The sequence below is a fragment of the Carettochelys insculpta genome, chromosome 3 (assembly GCF_033958435.1).
Source record: "Carettochelys insculpta isolate YL-2023 chromosome 3, ASM3395843v1, whole genome shotgun sequence".
Lineage (NCBI taxonomy): Eukaryota > Metazoa > Chordata > Testudines > Carettochelyidae > Carettochelys > Carettochelys insculpta.
Window position 1 is genome coordinate 43,320,532 of NC_134139.1, and position 22,198 is coordinate 43,342,729.

A 22,198-nucleotide genomic window follows, 5' to 3' on the forward strand; every position below is an offset into this window, starting at 1 on the left:
TTTGGGAGTTTCTAGATGATTCTTAGAGCTTGAAAGACTTCTGTAGCACTTCAGTGTAGACACTGTCTATGCCAACGCAAGAGTATCTCCCATCTTTGTAGGTAATTGACTTTCCTTAGAGACAATGTCTAGGTTAATGCACGAATTCTTTCATTGTGCTAGTGATGACTGCAATTAAGGGTTAAGTTGGCTTAACCATGCCACACTCAGTTGTGGATTTTTCACACCCTTAAGCAATGTTACAGGGTCAACATAATCTTTAGCATAGAGGAGGCTTAAGTCCTCTCCCAGTGCAGCATGAATTGTGATAATCATTGTGTGAATGGCTTGATCTGTCTGTAGGTTCAAATATTTTCGCATAGCATTCTAAAAATAAAGAAAAAATAGCAAAAAATCAGCCTTTCAAGGATAGTACATAAACCGAAAGAGGCTAAACTTATTCATAAATTGTCGCTATGGATAATTCATCCCATTCTCGCATCAGGCTTTCAGTGGGCAGAAGGGACATGGGTTCATGTCAAAGGTCAGAGCCCTACAGCTTTTCAAAAAGCTAAACCTGGGGCCTGCAACTGATTCCGTATGTTTAGGCCAACATTAATTTCATTGGGGGCCGCACTCTAGTACAGGGGTCTGCTCATGTAGATTTAGTTGTAGGAACCAGCCCTGAGCTACAAAAATGAACCATAACTCAAGCAGAGAACTTTGCCTTTGCCCTCACTTAACATGGGTCAGAGTGTTCATGCAATTTCATAATTGAAGTAGATTGGAAAAAAGTCTCCAAGATGTGGAGACTTAAGTGTTAGTGACATATTTGGTGCTTTTTTTGTACAGGTGGTCCCTGACTTATGAACACATTTACTTACGACCATTCATACTTACAACCAACCTCCAGCTCACACCACCCATGCAGCGAGCTCACCTGGCACAGCGGGGGGCTCCAGCCACATGCTTGGGGCTCCCCTCCAACCTCCACAGACCCATCTTCAACCCCTGTGCCACAAGCTGCCCCCCCCAGCACACCCAGGCCTCAACCCCCTGCGGAGCTGGACCAAACCCCCCAATTGCCACGTGGTCCCAGATCTCCCCCCCCCCCCCAGTGTGGCTGGCTCAGCATGTGTGGGGCTCCAACCTGCCCCCTGCTAAAGCACGCTGCCCTGATGCACCCCCATTCAGCCCCTCCACCACCTGGCTCAAACCCCCCCTCCCCATGGCCCCAGCTAACCCCACCCCCATGCATGGTTCTCCAAATTCAACCCGTACCTGGGGGTCCGGCTTCCAGCCCCCAGCGGGACTCCAACCCCGCTCCACTCAACCACCCTGCCCCCAATGCACCCCCCCCGTTCAACCCTCCCTACACGGCTCAACCCCTCCCTCCCACAGCCCCAGCTCACTTGCTCCCCCCCCCACCATGCACGTGGGTCTCCGGCTATCAACTGGCAGCAACATGTGCAGAGTCTCTATCCCCCCCGCCAGCTCAAGCACCCCCGTTCAATCCCCCCTCTGCCTGGCTTGACTCACCTGACCTGCACCCCCAGCATGTGCCAGGCGCCAGCTGTCAGCCGCTGCAAACGCATGAGGCTCTACCCCTTCCCCAGGTAACTCCCTGCCCCGGTTCATCCTGTTCAACCCCCCCACCAATCCCCCAAGGCCCCAGCTCACACTCCCCAGCATGCAGGGCTCCAACTTCAACCTGCGCCTAGGGCTCCCAACCCCTAGTGCGTGGGGCTCCAGCCCCCCTGCCTACCACCCCACAGCCCTGGCTCCAACCCCCTGGCCTTGCTCAACCCCCGCCCCAATCTCCTGCTGTGCGGGTCCAACCCCCTGCAAGTCCCAGCTCAACTGCACCTTCCCACCACTGCTGCCACCCTAACTCACTCCAGGCTTAACCCCCTTGCCTCCTTCCAGGGCCCCAACCCAAGCCCTCCCCAACTTAAGCGAAATTCAAGGTATGCGAGGGTTGTGTGGAATGCAACCCTCGTGTACCTTGAGGGATTACAGGTTATTTCTGACTTACAACCAAATGGAGTTATGACCAGGTGTTTGGAACGTAACCTGATCATAAGTTGGGGACTATCTGTATTTTGTTCTAAGAAGATGTTGAGAGCCTTACCCTTGTTTTAAAAAGCTTCACATTTTAGGACATAGTCCTATTCCGAGCTGTGTGCAAAAAGAACTAGTGTCGGTTCAGGCCAGTCACATGAAGGAAGTCCAGGCGAAGGTGAAGGAGCTCCAGCAGGGCTGCATCCAGGCCCAGCATGCTGTCCGACACTCCAGGGCAGGACTCGCCACCTGCCCCTGTTACCAGTGGGCCCCGGCTTGGATCTAGGTTTAGACCCGGCAAAGAAGACCCTCAGAACAAGAATTTGCAGCTGAAATGTATGTTTAAGTAAAAGACCCCTGACAATAGCCAGTCCTGAAAATCGTGTCTGCCAAGGGAGACTTCCCCTGGGTAGATAAAATCCCTGACTATAGCCAGCCCCCAGACATCGTGACCAACCAGGGAGACTTCCCCCAGGCAAGTAAAAGACCCTCAGCTATAGCCAGCCCCGAAAATCATGACCGCCAAGGGATTCTTCCCCTGGGTGGCTAAAAGACCCCCAACTATAGGCAGCCCCCTGGCCTTTGGATAAAGCCCATATTAAAAATTTACTCGGAGAGGGCAGCCACTCTAGAAACAAAGTACTTTCTTCTGTTGACCAAAAATCCTGTCCACTGAGGGAGACTTCCCCCACTATAGGCAGTCCCCGAAAATCGTGTCCGCTGAGGGAGACTTCCCCCAGACCGCTAAAAGACTCCCAAATAGCAGCCAGCCCCCCAGTATCCTAGCTACTGAGGGATACTTCCTCTGGCCGGCTACAGGACCTTCACTGCACGCAAGTTGCCTGGCACCTTGCACAACATGTCATTTTATTGGTTTGGGGTCAAGCCACGTGATGCAGGTGGGCACGGGAAAGTTCCAGACTTCATGGTGCCTCTCGGGGAGAGAAGGGAGGGGTGTGGAGGGGCAGGACAAACAGTAAACAGCCAAAAAGAAATTTCTTGTCTGTCATACAAGCATGACCCCCACCCACAGCCTAGCTGCCACGTGACACGGGGCGGGGAGCAGCTGGCACCGGGCAGCCCAGGAAAAAGACAGCTAGGAGAGGTAGGCACAGAACCACGGACCCCACAGCCATGCTAATAGCAAAGAAAGAGAGAAGATTTTTCAGTCTCTCATGATCCTACAGCCACAACTTTAAGGTACCGAATTGAAATGGTATTCCTGTTGCCTAATTCCTCCACACCTGAGAACAGTGGAGATGGAAGAGGCCAGAGCAGAGAATTCTGGGGCACATACAGGACCTCTCTGGAGGCTAAAGAATTCAATTTAAAGATGTGGCACTTCCTCACTACCCTTCATTCAGACTTTTACATTCAAATTGAACACTACACCCATCAGGTTACTTTGCTATTATGAGAGCGCTATGATGTCGATTTTAATACACCATAAATTGAGCTAATGGAATTTACAGTGAAGGTAGGCACTTGGTAAAGTCTGGCTAAATGATTTAAAATTAATATTTCATAGTGTAGATATAGCCACAGTTTCAGAGTTCTCTTTCTAAGAATACTTACATAGTGGTTCAAAATCAAGCTTACAGTCCAAAGATTCCCATAGCTTTAATTTACAGAAACCATTGCTATGCTTCTGTTACACAATATATAAGTTGTTTTTCTTTTTTTGGAGGGGCCTGGGGTGGCAGCGGGAGGTGTTTCAGAAAAAGAAGCAAGGACTAGTGTTGAAGATGGCTTGATAAATCATTTGTTGTTCAGAGACATTTATATCACAAATAAAGCCCTTGTCATTTTGGCTTCATTTTCTCTTATGTTAGTATCAACTTCATTTTCAGCTGCTTACCAATGAAAATAGCATGTAGGTGGGAGGGATAGCAGTACTAGCTTTTCACATTTGGAATCAAATATCAAATTTCACTTGATGGCTGATGAGAAAATTTGGACACATTCTGATCTTTTATGGCTATGTACCTGTAGTAAACAGAGTTGGCAGTCTGCTCCCTATCAATCCATGACTAGAATTATTATTCTGTCCTTAGGACCACAATGTACTTGGTCTGGAACAACAGGGAGTTTTATAGATCAGCACGGAAGTACATTAACATGGTTGTGCATGGAAGCTTGTAAACCTGCTGAACTATATTTGATTTTACCCAGTACTGCTTATGCTTCATTTTTTGTGGTCGCTATAATAACTCATAAAACTGCCTGCAAAAGAGGAGTGAAGAGGCAGTGTATTTTTCATTATGTGATACATAACTTTTGAGTTTGACACTTATTCAGGATCAATCCATTAGTAATGTTGTTTTTCTGATACAATAAAACTAATATTTTCACTGTTCTAGATACATTTGAAATGGTTTCTGAAGATGATGATGGAAAATTAGTTTTTAAAGTAAATTACCACTACATGTCTCAGGTGAAAAATGCAAGTGATGCAAACAGTGCTGCCAGGGCCCGACGGCTTGCTCAAGAAGCTGTGACTCTTTCAACATCACTGCCCCTTTCATCTTCATCTAGTGTCTTTGTACGCTGTGATGAGGAACGGCTTGATATAATGAAGGTAAGAAACAAAGGCACTTTCCCACTCTGTGCACGGTGGGATAAACATAGAGGAGAATATTTTTAAATACTGGTGAGAAAGATGACACTTCATTTTATCATTTTAATTTTTTTAATTGTAACTTCTAAATAAACTCCTTATAGGTGACGACAGAGCCCCCATAATTTGGTATACATTCCATACCCATTCTCTGTATGTTTACTTCTGTTAAAACTGGACAGGGACCAGAATAATGAAAGAAATGGGTATATAGAGGTTCTGCTCTGAAAAGTGTATGTAAACATGGTGTCTGGGAGTTCTGTGTCAATTTGTCAATGCCCTATAAAGTAAGCTTAATTTACACGTAAATCAGTTTTGGGGGCTCGTAATTAGAAAAGAGATTTTAGCCCAGGATTTGAAAGTCAAGCAAGATTGTTTGGTCCTTTTCATCACTAGCAATAGATTTGGTAGGCCAAAATTGGCCCATATACCATTAGTGGCTTGCAGAGGTATGCCTGAGGTTACAGCTAACCTATATTAGAACTCCTATGACTGGCCCATGTAAGCTGACTCAGCCTCTCAGGGCTCAAGCCATGTGCTGAGGTATAGATATTAGGGCTTGAGCTGGACCCCACGCTCTGGAAACCTCCCCCTCTTGCAAGGTCCCAGAGCCTGTGCTCTAGTCCAAACAGGAACTTGAGCTTGAGTCAGCTGATATGCACTAACCAAGTGTGTTAACTGCACTATAGACACGCTCAGAATGATCCTGTAATTGTATTAAACAGTGTATTAATGATGTACAAAAAGGAGTACACTTGGCTGCCACTAAACTGTTGTGGATCCATAGTGCTGCCAGGAGAGAGGGGCATTAACAACTTACATTAGTCACTAATGCAACCAGGTTATACGGATTTGTAAGTAAAGTGGTGACATTTTTATGTGTTATTTTCAGAGTGGAACTGCAGCTGAAAAATAGGTTTATTATGTAATCTCTCAAGGTTACAATTATAAAATGTTTAAAATGGCAATTTGTCACCTTTATTTTTATTTGATAGGTGCTCATAACTGGTCCAGCAGACACCCCCTATGCAAATGGTTGCTTTGAATTTGATGTCTATTTTCCCCAAGACTATCCTAATTCACCTCCACTTGTGAATCTGGAAACAACCGGAGGCCATAGTGTGAGATTTAATCCAAACCTTTACAATGATGGCAAGGTAATGTGCATTGAACTTAGTTCTCATGACAAAATGTAATATTGAAATATGCTCCTTACTGCGTCTGACTGTTCTGCTGTCCTGCTTTGCATTGTGCTAACAAAGTGAAATGGACAAGAATCTTGCGTGTGCCTCTGCTTGCTTGTGCTGTCTCAGTCATGTTCAGTGTGCACTTCAGCAGTTAAGATCTTTTAAAATTTCTCTACTGTAACTCACAGCAACTGCACAGAAGAGGAACAAACCAGGAAGGGAAATTTGCAAGTTTCCTACAGGCAGAATTTGTGATGTTGCATGAGAGATGTTAATTGTATGATTTACCATTAACTGTACTATGAATATATTATTAATATATCTTTTTATGTTTTATTTTATGAGGTGTATGTGCAGAAGTACAAATTTATTTTTTTCTCTTTGAAGCCAAGGTTATTAGATGCTCTTGACAAATTATGTATTGGTAAGGTTTTTCAAGGTGCCTGGAACCTTTTTGTTAAAATTTGCCTTCTAAAGTGAAAGGAGGTTGGGTTGATTTGCATACTACTAATGGCATTCAACCCTCTTTGGATACTGTCAGAGATTATCTAAAAGTTAAAAAAGAGTCCTGCGAAACTGGAAACTGTGTGAAATTACAAAGGATAAATATAAACAAATAATACAAATTATACTGGGTCAAAATTAGAAAGGTGAAGGTACAAAATGAACTCAGCCTAGTGAGAGAGAGAGAGAGGTTCACAAGAAAACATTCTACAAATACGTTAGAAGCAAGAGGAAGACCAAGGATTGGGTAAGCCCATTATTCAGTGGAGAGGGAGAAACAATACCACATAATGTGGAAATGGCAGAGGTGCTTAATGAATTCTTTGTTTTAGATTTTCACCAAAAAGCTTGGTGGTGATTGGATATCTAACGTAGTGAATTCCAATGAAAATGGGGTAGGTTCAGAAGCTAGAATAGAGAAAGAACAAATGAAAAATTACTCACAAGTTGCTGCAAATGTTCTTGCTCTCTTGATATAGTCATAAGTGATAACATTCACATATAGTGGGGGGGGGGCAACCTGCAGTGCACACGTTGCATACAACTCACTGAGGCTCCACCTGAAGCCTGCTGACCCCCATCTTCTCCCCTTCCCCATGCGTCCTGCACTTTCTACTCCTTTGTCCCAAAACTTCTGAAGCAATGTGAATCCACTGATTTGCCCTTCATCCCCACTCCTTCCCCTCGCTCCTAGAGCTTGAACAGCTGCAAACAGCTGATTTGTGGCATTCCAGCTCTGGGAGGGCAGGTGGGCAAGTGGGGATGGAGCACAAATGAGTGGATCTGTGGCACTCCGAAAATGCTGGGAGTGAAGGGAAGGAGTAAGAAGTTTGGGGCATGAGGTGTGCATAGGGGAGGAGGGCAGACAGGGGTCTGCAGGTCACTGGTGGAACCCCCCTGGGCTGCAGGCTGCTGGAGCACACTGAGGTGGAGGGCCATTCATACAGCCCACTCATTCTTACTTGCCCATCGTTGGCCTATAATGTTTGACTTAATAGCTTCCTTTTTTAAACAAAAAATATGTATTTTTAAAGGAAGCCATGGAAGAATTCATAACATCTCCAGGGGTATTATTTTTAGTCTAAATGTCAGGTTAATTCTACTATGCGATGTTTTATGTGCTTCTATCTTATTATAACTTTTATCTACAGGTCTGTTTAAGTATCCTTAACACTTGGCATGGAAGACCTGAAGAGAAGTGGAATCCTCAAACTTCAAGTTTTTTACAAGTAAGCATTTTCCCCTCATCTTCAAAACATGTTGCATAAGAACAAATGAAACGTGAGAAATGTCTGCTCTTTTCCTAGCTGCTGCTAGAACTTAAAACAACATTTTTCTTCATAAAATACCATGAACAAAAGAGAATTGCTTACTCTTCCATTTTGCCTTTGGGAAAGTATGGCTAACTACTAACCTGTCACTGAGTAGTGAAAGGGCTGTTTAGGACGTTTAATGACTGCTATTTATCAATTACATTTCTAACTATATTGGATGGAACTAATATGTTATAAATATCCCACATTGTCGTATCTTCTTACCATTGATTTCTTCATTTATTGCCTCCAGAAGCTGTATGGTTTACTCTCACCATCTTTATGTACTTATTTCCAGCTAGCAGCTACAGTCCCAAGAAAAGAATACTAATGTCAATGTAGCGAAACCTAAATTGCAATATCATCATCATTTAGCTGGCTGGACTATGACTTTTTTCCCAGTGTCTCTTAAAAGCTGCAAATAATCAGAGAGTAGCTTGTTGAATTATTGTGCTGTAACTAATAATTTGAATACTTGTATATTCTAATATTTATGAGGCTCACTAGCACCTTTGGAAGAGAATCTATATCGGTTTTAGAAATGCCAGGACTTCCCAGAGTTTGTTACCTTTGGGAAATCCTGACTTACTGTGACAGTTTCAAGTACATTGTAAATTATGGGCCAACTTGACTGGTTAACTCTTTTAATTCAGAAGACTCTGAGCGCTTGTCTTCATGAACTGCTCAAGAGTGGCAGAGCTGCACCAATGTGACTGTACCACTGTAGTACTTGAGTTACAATGCTGATAATGCCGACAGGAGAGCTCACGTTGATACAGTTAATTCACCTCCCAGAGAGGCAGTAGCTGTGTCCATGGAAGAAGCTCAACCACTGATATCATGCTGCCTGTATGTGTAGGAGTTAGATAGGTGTGACTATTACTCTCTGGGGTGTGGATGTTTCACACCGCGAGTGACAGTTACATATATGTAGGCCTGTAGGGTAGACTGGGACTCAGAAGAAATCAGAACAGCATAACTAAGGAAAATGATTACTCAAAAGGTCTCTCACACCTATTCACTGACAGGTTCTGAAAGAAGTCCCAGTTTATTCCTCATTGGCTGAAAGAAAAATGGCAGCTATGGCCTTTGAGGGTAGAAGTCAGGCAGAAGTAGAGGACAAGGTCTGGACACTGAAAGGAACGAGAGAGAACTCTTACCTATTAAGCAGGGAAGGCTGTGAAAATAGTATGGCTTGTGTGGTAGCTTTTGTCTCTGGGAATCTGGCTTGAACTCCTACAATAGTTTGTAAAAGAAGCTAAAGGCATAGTGAATATTTCAACAATATAACACATGCTCTTATATGAAGAGAAAGTCATTCTGATGATTGAGGTGCAGCAACCTGATTTACATCCACATGTTTACCTAGCTTTCCTCATGCAGATTTATGGAGTTATTTTTTAAGAAAAATGAAATTATGTTAGTTATAGTGTGCTGCAGACTGAAAATCAAGGCAAATTAAAAGCTTAAAGTAATTTCATGTACCTCAGTTGCACCTGCCATATTTTCTAATTTTTTTTCTGTTGTATATGAAATATGGAGATAAACCCATCTCATAGAGCTGGAAGGGACCTTCAGAGGTCATTGAGTCTAGTCCCCTGCCCTCAGAGCAGGATCTGTCACCATCCCTCACAGGTTTTTTTTAAGTCTGTTTGCCCTGGATCCGTAAATGGCTCCCTCAAGGATTGAGCTCATAACCCTGGGTTTAACAGGCTAATGCTCAAACCACTGAGCTATCTCTCCCCATGTGAACAGAAGAGACAGTAACAGTGATTGTACAGGGTATTGTCAGAAGCACAGTGGAAACTAATTTTCCCTTAATTGTTTTAGATAAAATATTGAAGTGTTACTTGTCACAGTAATGGAGAAATAGTTTTCAGAGAGAAGTTTAACTTAAATAGGGGGGTCTGTTAAGAGTCTTTGGTGGGGGAATTTAGTTCTTGTTTTGGAGTTCTGGAAAAAGGAATAAAGACATCAGATGAAAACTTCTAACAGAATATAAAGTAAAAAAATAAGACCTTTCTTTTAGACCACTCTTTCTAGTTTCAGAGGAACACACATAATGGAGAAATCCAGAATGGCTGAAGTAATAAGTAACTACCTTTCCCATTTTAAACTAAAAAGGGAGGAGGAATTATGACCAACCAAATACAGGTAACAGCTTGGAGGATGCAGTAGTTTCAATAAAACCTCGTTAAATTAACTACATGTTAACAGAGCCAAACAGGATAGGTCCAAAAGTTGTAAATGAATGGACAGAAGAAATTGTGTTAAGTGACAGATATTTTTTTATTCATCTTGGAAAATAATTACAGTCTCTAATTTGAGACTACAAAATGTGGTTCCAGACTTCAGAAGGAAGGGCAGGGAAACTTTTTTTCTTTTTGTAACATACGAACATACAAATAAAAAGTGAGTGTTTGTACAAGTGCCAAAATATTCAATGATCTGCTCAAATTGCATCCAGCATATTAGCTGGAGCATTCATAAACTGGATTACAGAGTGAAAATAATACTCCTTTTTCAGAGTGATCTTTTCCGTATTCCAGTTGTGACATGAGGCATCATAAGCTGTGGGAATTGTGTATGACTCCAGAGCGTATTATAGCTACTCTGGGTTTGCCTGAGAAAAAGGAGGCACAGTCCATTGGGGTTTCTAACTGTTGCACCACAGCCTTTCTTGACCCATTCTCCAGATCTAAAGTTGGTGTAGCTGGATGGTGCTACTCTTTCAATGCTAGGGCCTTCCTTAAGAACTGCATCTGGTAGTAACTCAAAGGTTAGTATCAATTATATTTGCAGCACTAAGAGGTTCAGTCCTTTCTGAACGGTGATAGGTCATTAAACCATCTCTAGTTCCTTCTAAATTTGTGGGAGGCTGTTATCACCTGTTCTCTGCTGTGAAGTGTAAGGGTAAGAGAAAAAAATGAAATGAGATGCCCGGGGAATCAGGCACTCTGACAAAAAGCAGCATTCTATGACTCAGAGATGGGACCAGTCCTTAGTCAAGGAAGATTTTGTTATAAATGTTCTCTCTCTCCAATGCAGATGCTGAAGATACCATCTGCTTCTTTTGAGGCTGACCTTACTTCCCCAGTGCTAACTCCCTGATTTATCAGTTTTGAGAGCCAGTTTATATCTGGATAGATCAAGAAGGTTCCCGCTATGAGCTTTTAGTTTCAGTGGCAATTTGATTGTGCACAGTGCTATCTGGAATATACTTTGCAATATCTGTCACTTGACAGCTCCTAGAACAAGAGGGCTACAGCCCTAAGATATGAGGTTCTTTGTTTGTGTTCATAGGAACTTCTAGTCTTTGTCCTTTTAAGCCACATGGAATGATCTTGTGCCTTACTATGCTGTCATGGCAGGTTTCTTGTTTCCCTCATTTGGCTTCTCAGTAGTGCAGGAAAAAGCCCATATTTCCAACATTGTCTCACGTATTTCCTTCCCAAGAGTTATGGGGCCTTTTTTTGCTGAACTTGCTTCTATGTTTAGTATTTTTTTACTCTTGGTCGTGTATGTGTTGTACATTCACTTCTGAGTATACAAACATCTTAAATTATGAAAATATGTAAGCGAGCCTGCATTTTTTATTTCTATTGCTAAACATTTGGGCCCCTTTTTTCATAATTTGGGAAAGACACGCAGAATCTGTTCAACAAATTAATTGTACAAGACATAACACAAACCACTATTGGTACAGAGTAGACTTCTCAATTTAGCTGATAGAAATTGCTATTCCAGCTAAACCAATTTTAAAAAATTAACACAGTTCTCTAATAGAGATACAGGTTTTCAGAATGCTAAGGGCAGCTTTGATTAGCTCATTTTAGTATATTCTTTCAGACTCTTTCTTTGGGCATTTACTAAAGAATTCTGGTTTGTGATTATGGGGAGTTAAGATTCAAGGCTAGTAATGGTTTTAAACAAGTTTTTGTTAATGTTTATGCTAATACATTCCTATAAAAAGAGTGTTCTGGGGGAAAACATGTAATTTCAGTGCTACTGAACAGTTGAGTTTTCCAGAGGGGCATCCATTTTGAAATGACTGCAAAGCAAAGCATCAGTTCAGAGGACCATTTTTACAGGGACATAATTGCTTCAAAATGCCATTGTTTGTTGGAAATTACCTTCTTTAGCATCCTGGTATGCTAATGTAATGACATTTTCTTCTCTGAAAGAATCCATATTTTTAACTTTTTTTTCTCTGTGTGGGATTGGACAACAAAGTAGCATGACAGATAAAAGATTCACTTTAGAGAATAGTTTCAAAAAGTTGAAATTTAACGCAAGAAAACATTCAGTAAATATATAAGTGGAAAAATTCAGGTAGGCGAGGCATGCCTGTTTTACAGCTATGAGGCTGGAGATTTCTCTCAAAAACCAAGAGAGCACTACCATGTATTATGTGATATTTGTAATATTTTTATTGAGATGTGAGGTTTTGCTGTCTCTGTCAATGAAATCTGTGTTCTGTTTTGAGTTTGAAAGTCTTCCGACCATATTAAAATATGAACACAAAAACCGTGGGACTGTAATTGTTGAATGAGGAGGGGTGGGGTGGGGCGGGGGTGTATAATTAAATCATTCTTTCTTTTGTTCTTACATTCCCTCTCCTTAAACTAATGAATATGACTAGACACATGGTAATAACGATAATTATAACAATGTATAATTATTACACATTATCTGGCAGCATCCCAGGGGAAATGGGTAATAAACAGCTAAATCTACAGTAAAGTTTATCTTCTTTCCAGATCACAGGAGAAATTATCGTAACTGAGAAGCATAATAGTCTTTTCATATAAAGTGCACAAACAGATAATGGTTGTCAATATATAATTGTTACAGTTATGTTAACTGGTATTTTAGTATTTGTGGTCATCTTTTATCTTCTGATTTGTCCATAAGAATGTTTTAAAGAAATTAAATTTATATTTGACACATGGATTTAAATTATTAGCTAGTCCCAAAGTGTGGTGATTTTGCTAAAAAGTTACCACAAGCAGCTCAGAAGCTTGCTGAATTACTGGAATGTTATCAATTTAATGGCACATGAATTGTGCAATACCCCATGGACGCTGTTCATTCCAGTAAATGGAATGTGACTCTGCCTTTTCTAGAAAGTTGAATAATTCCTAAATTTGAGGCCACTGTTGTAACAGATACAGAATATCCAGCTCTCAATTTATCAAATACTGTTGATGTGTAGTGTTTTGGAAAAAACCTGGAATAACAGAAAAACACGTGAAAATGGACACACCCGTAAAACCTAATGTAAAGAAATTCTGCAGTGTGTTATTTGCTCCTCCCCCACAAAAAAACACCCAAAAAAAAAACCTAAAAAAGAGACCTGCCAAGGCACTATATAGATACTGAAATTGCTGCAGTTACGAATAGTATCTGATTGCCTCCCAGCTGTACAAAAATAGGAGTATCAATTTCTCTTCCTTCCATGGCTGTAAATGAAATACATGTTACTTTGTTTTTGCTTATTTTTGGTTGTGTCTAATTAGGTGGGTGAAGAAATTGTAGAAGAAAAGTGAAACCAGAGAAATAAATTTAACATTTAATTCTGAAACTCATAGCTCATTGGTCATTCTCGTTTCTCATAGGGGTCAGTTCCATAGGCTAGGAGCAGTCTCTGAAAATTCTCTCTCCTGCTTTTTTAAGCCTTCTCCTGTGTTGGTCAGCAGTTTCATCTTAGCTACCACGGGAGCTCGTGGTCTCAGGAAGAAGTAATTTCTCAGGCAGCAAGAGCCAATTCCATTGGAGGGTTTTGAATATTTGGAAAGCTGGGTTCTGTATTCTGTGGAGAGCCCTGGGGGTGATTGCAGTCAGTTTTCTTACTAAGTAAGTGGACATCTTGTATCAGCTGGAAGTTTTTCAGGGTGTTTTGCTTTACACCAATATTTAAGCTTTAATAATCAAGCCTGGAGATCATAAAGTGAGCACAGTAGTCTGGTCTGCTCCTGAAAGTTGGCAGCAATAGCTGCAGAGGCTTGATTGACATCTAGCAATGATCAGTAGTCCAGAAGGGCATATTGCAGACAGAGCCATTTGAAGGCAAATGCTGTCTCTAGTGAGAAACATTATAGAGGAGGCCAATTCTTGAAAGTGCTTCTTTCTTCCTACCTCCATTATTTCAGCTTGTCTAGGCTCAGTTGTAGACAGATGCTTTTAGTCCGGGTGCTGATTTTGGCTGGGCGTTTAAATGATTCCTGCAAGATGAGATCTCAATCTTCCAGCTTTTAACGTCTATGCCATGATGTTTGTTGAACACAAAGTAGCCTCCAAAGTGCACATTATCATAAACAGTCAGAAGTAGATGGGAAAATTAAATACATGCTCTCCATAACTATAAGGCTGCTCTTCCAAAACTTAATAATAAATCAGCTGAATAAAGCTAAGAAACAAAATGTGTTATATTAATCACAGTAATGAACGGAGATTAAAAATAACCCAGTAATTACCAGGAAGCATGGGATTTTGTAGTTGAACAACATAAAACAGATACCTATGCACAATATTATGGAAATTTTAATACAAAGTCTCTATAAATTCATCAGTTGTTACACGTATGCAAAATAAAAACTGTAGCACAGCCTGCTAATGTATTCAAATGGCTTGTTCAAGTTTTCTGGCACATACTTGATCCCTTCCTTACCTCAGTGGTTTTTCTCTAGCACAGAATAGCTTTGTGCCCCAAGACCTTCCTTTTAGGCCTTGCTTTTTTATTCCTTTATACTGATCAGACCTGAGGTAGTCTTTTACTTTAGCTTTTTCTGGGCAAAATTGTTGTCCAGACTAGATTTTTCAATGGGGGAAAAACTGATAAACGGATTTTTGGAAAACCTTAACTAAATACTTAATGGATAAAAGGTACATGTGAGAGAAAGCTTGTGTTCACCAGAGGCTTTTTACCCTGGTTTGGTTTAGGTTAATGTAGTTCAAAAGACCTGTTCTTTATTAGCTTACGTAATTATACCTTACATCTGGGAGAGGGAATGTGCTCATTAGTGGTATGTTTTGTGGAATGTTAGGTTTCTTTGTAACAAAGAAACCTATCTTGGAAGTAGGTTGTAGTTTTACATTGAAATCAGTTGTATACTAGTTATGCTTCGTTTTGAAGAGCCTATGAGAACACCATTGAAAAATTTCTTCACTGTTACTTTTTTACTATTAAATGGAAAACAGCTGAAGGACTAAATAAATTTCTTGGAAACAATTAGACACTACCAATGGTTCCCACACTTTTCGGCATCATGCCCCCCTTTTGATTTTTGAGAAACCCTCATGCCCCCCCACCTTCTTTACCATCATCCAACCCCATTTTAACAAAAAATTCAATTCATAATTTAAAATAAACACAAAAACTTGATATAAAATGTTATTTAAAATTAAAAATAAGCACAAATAGTTTTTCTTGGCCCCTTGAGGTGCCTGGTGCAGCCCCAGTTGGCCAGCTGCCTGAGTCCCATACCAGCCGCCAGAGCTGCCCATGCCAGCTGCCCGCCCACCTCAGACCTGCACTGCCAGAGCCTCCCGCTTGAGTCCTGCACCACAGGGGCCAGCCACCTGCCCTCCCACCTGCTGCTGGGGCCAGCTGCCCACCCTAGCCACCTGCCCAAGCTCCACACTGTCCAGGCCAGCTGCCTGCCCACCAGCCTGAGCCACCCAAGCCCCATGTTGCTGGGGCCAGCTGACACCCTGAGCCCTGCGCTGCTGGGGCCAGCAGCCTGCTTGCCACCCTGAGTCCCATGCTGCTAGGCCCAGCCACCCACCTGAGCCCTGTGATGCTGGGGCCAGCCACCCAAGCCCCGTGAATCCTGCAAGCCAGCTTGCCCCCTGAGCCCCACAAACCATTCGCCTGAGCCCCTCCCCTTTCACAAATCCAGGCACCACCAGCTCCCCAATCTTACTCTATCCTCATCCCAGTTACTTGAGCCATGCGCCCCTAGCCCCACATCTAATCCCAACCTCCTTCTCCCCCCCAACCCAGACTCACCTTTGCACGTGGGTCTTCACCGACTGCCTGCTTTTTATAGTGACTGTGCCGTGTTAACCACATAATATGGCAGGGGCTGAAAGCCAGAAGCAAAGGGTGAGGGGAATGATGGGAAGGCTGGGTTGCCTCATGCCCCTCACCCCGGAATTTCTTCACACACCTCAGCTTGGGATCCCATGCACTAAATGTTTTCATCATTCAAAGGCTGAACTGTTGTTAGGCCTCTCAGAATGTTTCAGAGCTTTGTAATTTTCTAGCACAGATGAAAGTGGAAAATTCATTTTAGAGATTTAAGGTAGCTGCAAATGTAATATACAGCAACAAGTCTACTTTTTAATTGACTGGGCACCATATTCAAAGCCATGAATAGCTAATATTTAACAAGTATCAGAGGGGTAGCCGTGTTAGTCTGGATCTGTAGCAGCAACGAAGGGTCCTGTGGCACCTTATAGACTAACAGAAAAGTTTAGAGCATGAGCTTTCGTGAGTTAACTCACTTCTTCAGATGCTGGTCCTGGAAATCTGCAAGGCCAGGTATAAATAGGCCAGAGCAAGGCTGGGGATAACGAGGTTAGCTCAGTCAGGCAGGCTGAGTTGTATTGTCATCAGTAGATCTGGAGGTGTGAACTCCAAGAGAGGGGAAGCTGCTTTTGTATTTAGCCAGCCATTCACAGTCTTTGTTTAATCCTGAGCTGAGGGTATTGAATTTGCAGATGAATTGTAGCTCAGCAATTTCTCTTTGGAGTCTGTTCTTGAAATTTCTTTGCTGCAGGATAGCTACTTTTAAGTCTGCTACTGTGTGTCCTGGGAGATTGAAGTGCTCTCCTATGGGTTTTTGTATATTGCCATTTCTGATGTCTGATTTGTGTGCATTTATTCTTTTACGTAGAGACTGTCCAGTTTGTCCGATGTATATGGCGGAGGGGCATTGCTGGCACATGATGGCATAAATTACATTGGTAGATGTGCAGCTGAATGAGCCCACAATGGTGTGGCTGATCCGGTTAGGTCCTGTAATGATGTTGCTGGTGTGTATATGTGGGCAGAGCTGGCAACGAGGTTTGTTGCATGGATGGGTCCCTGAGATAGAGTGACTGTGATGCGGTGTATAGTTGCTTGTTAGGATTTGTTTTAGGTTGGCAGGCTGTCTGTGAGCAACGATAGGTCTGCCTCCCAAGGCCTGTGAAAGTGTGGGATCATTGTCCAGGATGGGCTGTAGATCCCTGATGATGCGCTGTAGAGGTTTTAGCTGAGGACTGTAGGTGATGGCTAGTGGTGTTCTGTTGGTTTCTCTCTTGGGCTTGTCCTGTAGTAGGAGGCTTCGTGGCACACGTCTGGCTCTGTTGATTTGTTTTCTCACTTCCTCAGGTGGGTATTGCAGTCTCAAGAATGCTTGGTGCAGATCTTGTAGGTGTTTGTCTCTGGCGGAGGGGTTGGAACAAATGCGGTTATATCTAAGTGCTTGGCTGTAAACGATGGATCGTGTGGTGTGTCTGGGATGGAAGCTGGAGGCATAAAGGTAGGCGTAGCGGTCAGTGGGTTTACGGTACAGGGTGGTACTGGTGTGTCCATTGTGTATAAGCACGGTAGTGTCAAGGAAGTGGATCTCCTGTGTAGATTGGTCCAGCACAAGAAGCAGCAGCACAAGAAGAATAACTCCACGTGGACTCCTCCCGAGGGCAGAAATAACAGTCTGGACCTATATATAGAATGCTTCCGCTGACGCGCACAGACAGAAATTGTGGAGAAACAACATCGTTTGCCTCACAACCTCAGTCGTGCAGAACGCAGTGCCATCCACAGCCTCAGAAGCAACCCTGACATTATAATCAAAGAGGCAGATAAAGGAGGAGCTACCGTCATCATGGACAGGTCTGACTACCAGAAGGAGGCTTCCAGACAACTCTGCAATACCAGATTTTACAGGCTACTTTCCTCAGACCCCACCGAGGAATACACTAAAAAACTACACCATCTGCTCAGGACACTCCCTACACAAGCACAAGAACAGATCTACACCAACACACCTCTAGAGCCCCGCCCAGGGTTATTCTACTTACTACCCAAGATCCACAAGCCTGGAAATCCTGGACGCCCCATCATCTCCAGTATTGGCACTCTCACTGAAGGACTGTCTGGTTATGTGGACTCTCTCCTCAGACCCTATGTCACCAACACCCCCAGCTACCTCCGCGACACCACTGACTTCCTGAGAAGACTGCAATATGTTGGTGACCTACCAGAAAACACTATCCTAGCAACCATGGATGTAGAGGCTCTATATACCAACATCCCACACAAAGATGGAATAAATGCTGTCCGGAACAGTATCCCTGATGATGCTACAGCACATCTGGCGGCTGAGCTCTGCAACTTTATACTCACAACTATTTCAGATTCGGTGACAATATATACCTTCAAATCAACGGCACAGCTATGGGTACCCGCATGGCCCCTCAATATGCCAATATTTTCATGGCTGACCTAGAACAACGCTTCCTCAACTCTCGTCCACTAACACCCCGGCTCTATTTACGCTACATTGACGACATCTTCATCATCTGGACCCATGGGAAGGAGACTCTGGAGGAATTCCACCGGGACTTCAACAACTTCCACCCCAACATCAAGCTCAGCCTGGACCAATCTACACAGGAGATCCACTTCCTTGACACTACCGTGCTTATACACAATGGACACATCAGTACCACCCTGTACCGTAAACCCACTGACCACTACGCCTACCTTCATGCCTCCAGCTTCCATCCCAGACACACCACACGATCCATCGTTTACAGCCAAGCACTTAGATATAACCGCATTTGTTCCAACCCCTCCGCCAGAGACAAACACCTACAAGATCTGCACCAAGCATTCTTGAGACTGCAATACCCACCTGAGGAAGTGAGAAAACAAATCAACAGAGCCAGACGTGTGCCACGAAGCCTCCTACTACAGGACAAGCCCAAGAGAGAAACCAACAGAACACCACTAGCCATCACCTACAGTCCTCAGCTAAAACCTCTACAGCGCATCATCAGGGATCTACAGCCCATCCTGGACAATGATCCCACACTTTCACAGGCCTTGGGAGGCAGACCTATCGTTGCTCACAGACAGCCTGCCAACCTAAAACAAATCCTAACAAGCAACTATACACCGCATCACAGTCACTCTATCTCAGGGACCCATCCATGCAACAAACCTCGTTGCCAGCTCTGCCCACATATACACACCAGCAACATCATTACAGGACCTAACCGGATCAGCCACACCATCGTGGGCTCATTCAGCTGCACATCTACCAATGTAATTTATGCCATCATGTGCCAGCAATGCCCCTCCGCCATATACATCGGACAAACTGGACAGTCTCTACGTAAAAGAATAAATGCACACAAATCAGACATCAGAAATGGCAATATACAAAAACCCATAGGCGAGCACTTCAATCTCCCAGGACACACAGTAGCAGACTTAAAAGTAGCTATCCTGCAGCAAAGAAATTTCAAGAACAGACTCCAAAGAGAAATTGCTGAGCTACAATTCATCTGCAAATTCAATACCCTCAGCTCAGGATTAAACAAAGACTGTGAATGGCTGGCTAAATACAAAAGCAGCTTCCCCTCTCTTGGAGTTCACACCTCCAGATCTACTGATGACAATACAACTCAGCCTGCCTGACTGAGCTAACCTCGTTATCCCCAGCCTTGCTCTGGCCTATTTATACCTGGCCTTGCAGATTTCCAGGACCAGCATCTGAAGAAGTGAGTTAACTCACGAAAGCTCATGCTCTAAACTTTTCTGTTAGTCTATAAGATGCCACAGGACCCTTCGTTGCTAATATTTAACACTGCATTCAATGTCTACTACGTCTGAATTTTTAAATATACAATATGTAAGATGTTTGAACAGTAAATTATGGGGGTTCTGTATTTGAGAAGTTCTGACGTGTGGCATTTTAGGGTGAGATTTTTCAACTGCCCTTCAGAATTGGCCTAGCTCAGCTCCTGTGGACTTCAGGGAGAGAAGAATTAGGCTGACACTAAGACTTTGTGAAAATTCTACTTTTTATTATAATAAAAATCCAATTTTATAGAAGAACAAAATCCAAAATAAGTAACTTTTTTTGGAGATGAAATATGACATGCATTAGATACAATGACCATAAAGTGACTAAGCCTAAGATCTGATACTGAAGGAACTAGATAAGAAGACAGCAGTCTTATAATAAATTGTAATTCTCTCTCTCTCACACACGCATGCCACATGCAGCCTGCCTCTTGCTATCTCTTAATTCCTCTGGGAAAAATCCAGATTTATTGACCTAAATTTTTGATAAATATAGTCCAACTTTCATTCAACAAGCACAAAAATTATTTGAAGAAAAATTACTTTGTTTATGTGGAGACAAAAATGTAACACATTTTCTTCATTAGAAAAGTCTGTCAAAGGAAGCTCACAAGTATTTATTTTATATGCAGCAATGGCAGCTAACTTTTGTACAGGTTCTCTTTCATGGTTCTTATTATACAGTATGTTGTAATAAAGCATTCGAGTTGCTAAATACATACAACAGCCCTGGACAGCGAAAGAGGTGAGCAGATGGAGAAAGTGAGTGTCAAAGATTTAGGCAGTATGCTCAAGGTCACTCTATGAATTAAAGGCAATGAGACTTCTGCTCACATGTTCTAAATTCCAGTCCCCTGTTCAGCCCACCAAACAACGCTGTCCCTCAGCTCACCTCTTTTATTTCTTCCTGGTGCAAATGAATTTAAAAATAGTAATCATTTTAATTAAAATAGCTTCACTTACGCATAGTTGTGTTATCATGTGCCACAATGACCTCCTATTGATCAAAAATATAATAATGAGTCTACAAAAATCTAATTTCATTCACCTGTTATATCATTAAAATATTTCAATTATTGTTTTACTTTCTATTTGAAATAATTAATTTTCTTCTTGTTCAGATAGTGGAAAGAGGGAATTCAAGGCTAAATTCTGCTCCCACATTTATATGGTATATCTGATAAGAATAATAGGCCCTTTCAAATAACCATAACCTTTACAAATAAATAACTTGGGTATATAGTTACATTATACTATATAGCTAATACAATATCAGTAGCTCTAAAAACTTGGAAATAATACTCTTTCTTTTAAAGAGAATAATCAGACATCTGCTTATTCTTTTATTAAAAGGGTTTTGCTGCATCTAAATTTCAAAGGGTGAGAGAGAGAGATCTTTGTTTTTATCAAATGGAGTACAATCATAACTGGCAGCCTCAGGACTGGAACGTTGCTGTATATTCAGATATTCTGGATAGTAGAGAGAGATACCTAGCAATGTATAACACTAAAGAAAAACAAGGCTGGATGTTAAGAAATGAACAGAAATGTATGCAGAATACTATATTTCCCAACAGTAGTATTGTATACTGTATGTATTTGTATTTACTTTCACTATACTGTACTTAGAGAAAATGTAAGTACAATTTACTTATGGTTAAAATGCCAGTTATTTGTGAGTTCTGGATGATAGTGTGCTGGATATAAAAAAACTTTACTGTATATAGTTTTATGGCTGTAAGCTGAATTCCACTGAAAATAACTTACTTCCATTTACTTTGATGTGTGCTCATAATTTGTACTAAACACTAATTAGAAGTTTCAAATGTGCACACTCAGAGTTAAGCACCTAAATCCATAGAAGGATACTGAAATAGATGTCTAATTGTCAAAGGTGCTGAGTTCCTTCAGCTAAAGTTGACATCAGTGTTCTTGGCACACACTTAGCACCTTTGACAATTAGACTACTTAGGTACCTAAGCAAAGAGTTAGAGTAGAAGTTCATAGACACCTATTCAAATTTTTAGCAGTCTCCCTTAATTTTGAAGTACTGATTTTCAGCTCTTTGTTTTAGTGAGCTTCTTGTGCTAAAAATGCTTAAATTTTCTCAGTAAAATTTGTGACAGGTGGTTAAATTTTGGCTGAAAAAATACGAATGTATTCAGGCATTGAAAATAAAGGAGAAATGTGAGCATGGTAAATTTTTGGAGAGGGAGTTGAATGTTGAGTTTCTGTTTAGCTTAGGGTGGATTTGTTTAAATCAGCTATTTAAATCTCACACACAAACAAACAAATCGTAGATTTAAATCAAGTTACCTAATTTTGGAATATTGGACTCACTGGTGCTTCTGTTTTTTGAGAAAACAGTAATAGAATGGAGTTCCCTTGGAAAAGCAGAGTTATGCAGAAGTGAAATAGGGAATAGACTTACGATATCACCATTTTGGCCTGTGGCCATGGAGTTCCAAAATAAGGGACCTATATTATGTAATAAAATAAGAAAATTACACTCAGGGCTTTGTCTACACTTACAAGAAGATTGAAGCATTGGCGGTCAGTCTTCTGGAGTTCAATTTTGCATGTCTGGGGAAGATGCGGCAAAATAAGTCTCTTTTGGGTTCTGCAGTAGACCCCTGTGCTCCATGCTGTCGCACAGAGTAAGGGAGTTCAACGC

At 42.0% G+C, this 22,198-nt stretch overlaps 1 protein-coding gene across 1 annotated transcript in view; it reads left to right on the forward strand.

Moving 5' to 3' along the window:
• Window positions 1–22,198, forward strand: part of BIRC6 (baculoviral IAP repeat containing 6) — a 328,895-nt gene that overhangs the window by 281,616 nt on the left and 25,081 nt on the right. Inside the window, 3 exon segments of the mRNA XM_074989697.1 lie at window positions 4,401–4,618; window positions 5,653–5,814; window positions 7,500–7,577. Coding sequence (XP_074845798.1) covers window positions 4,401–4,618; window positions 5,653–5,814; window positions 7,500–7,577 — 458 coding nt within the window.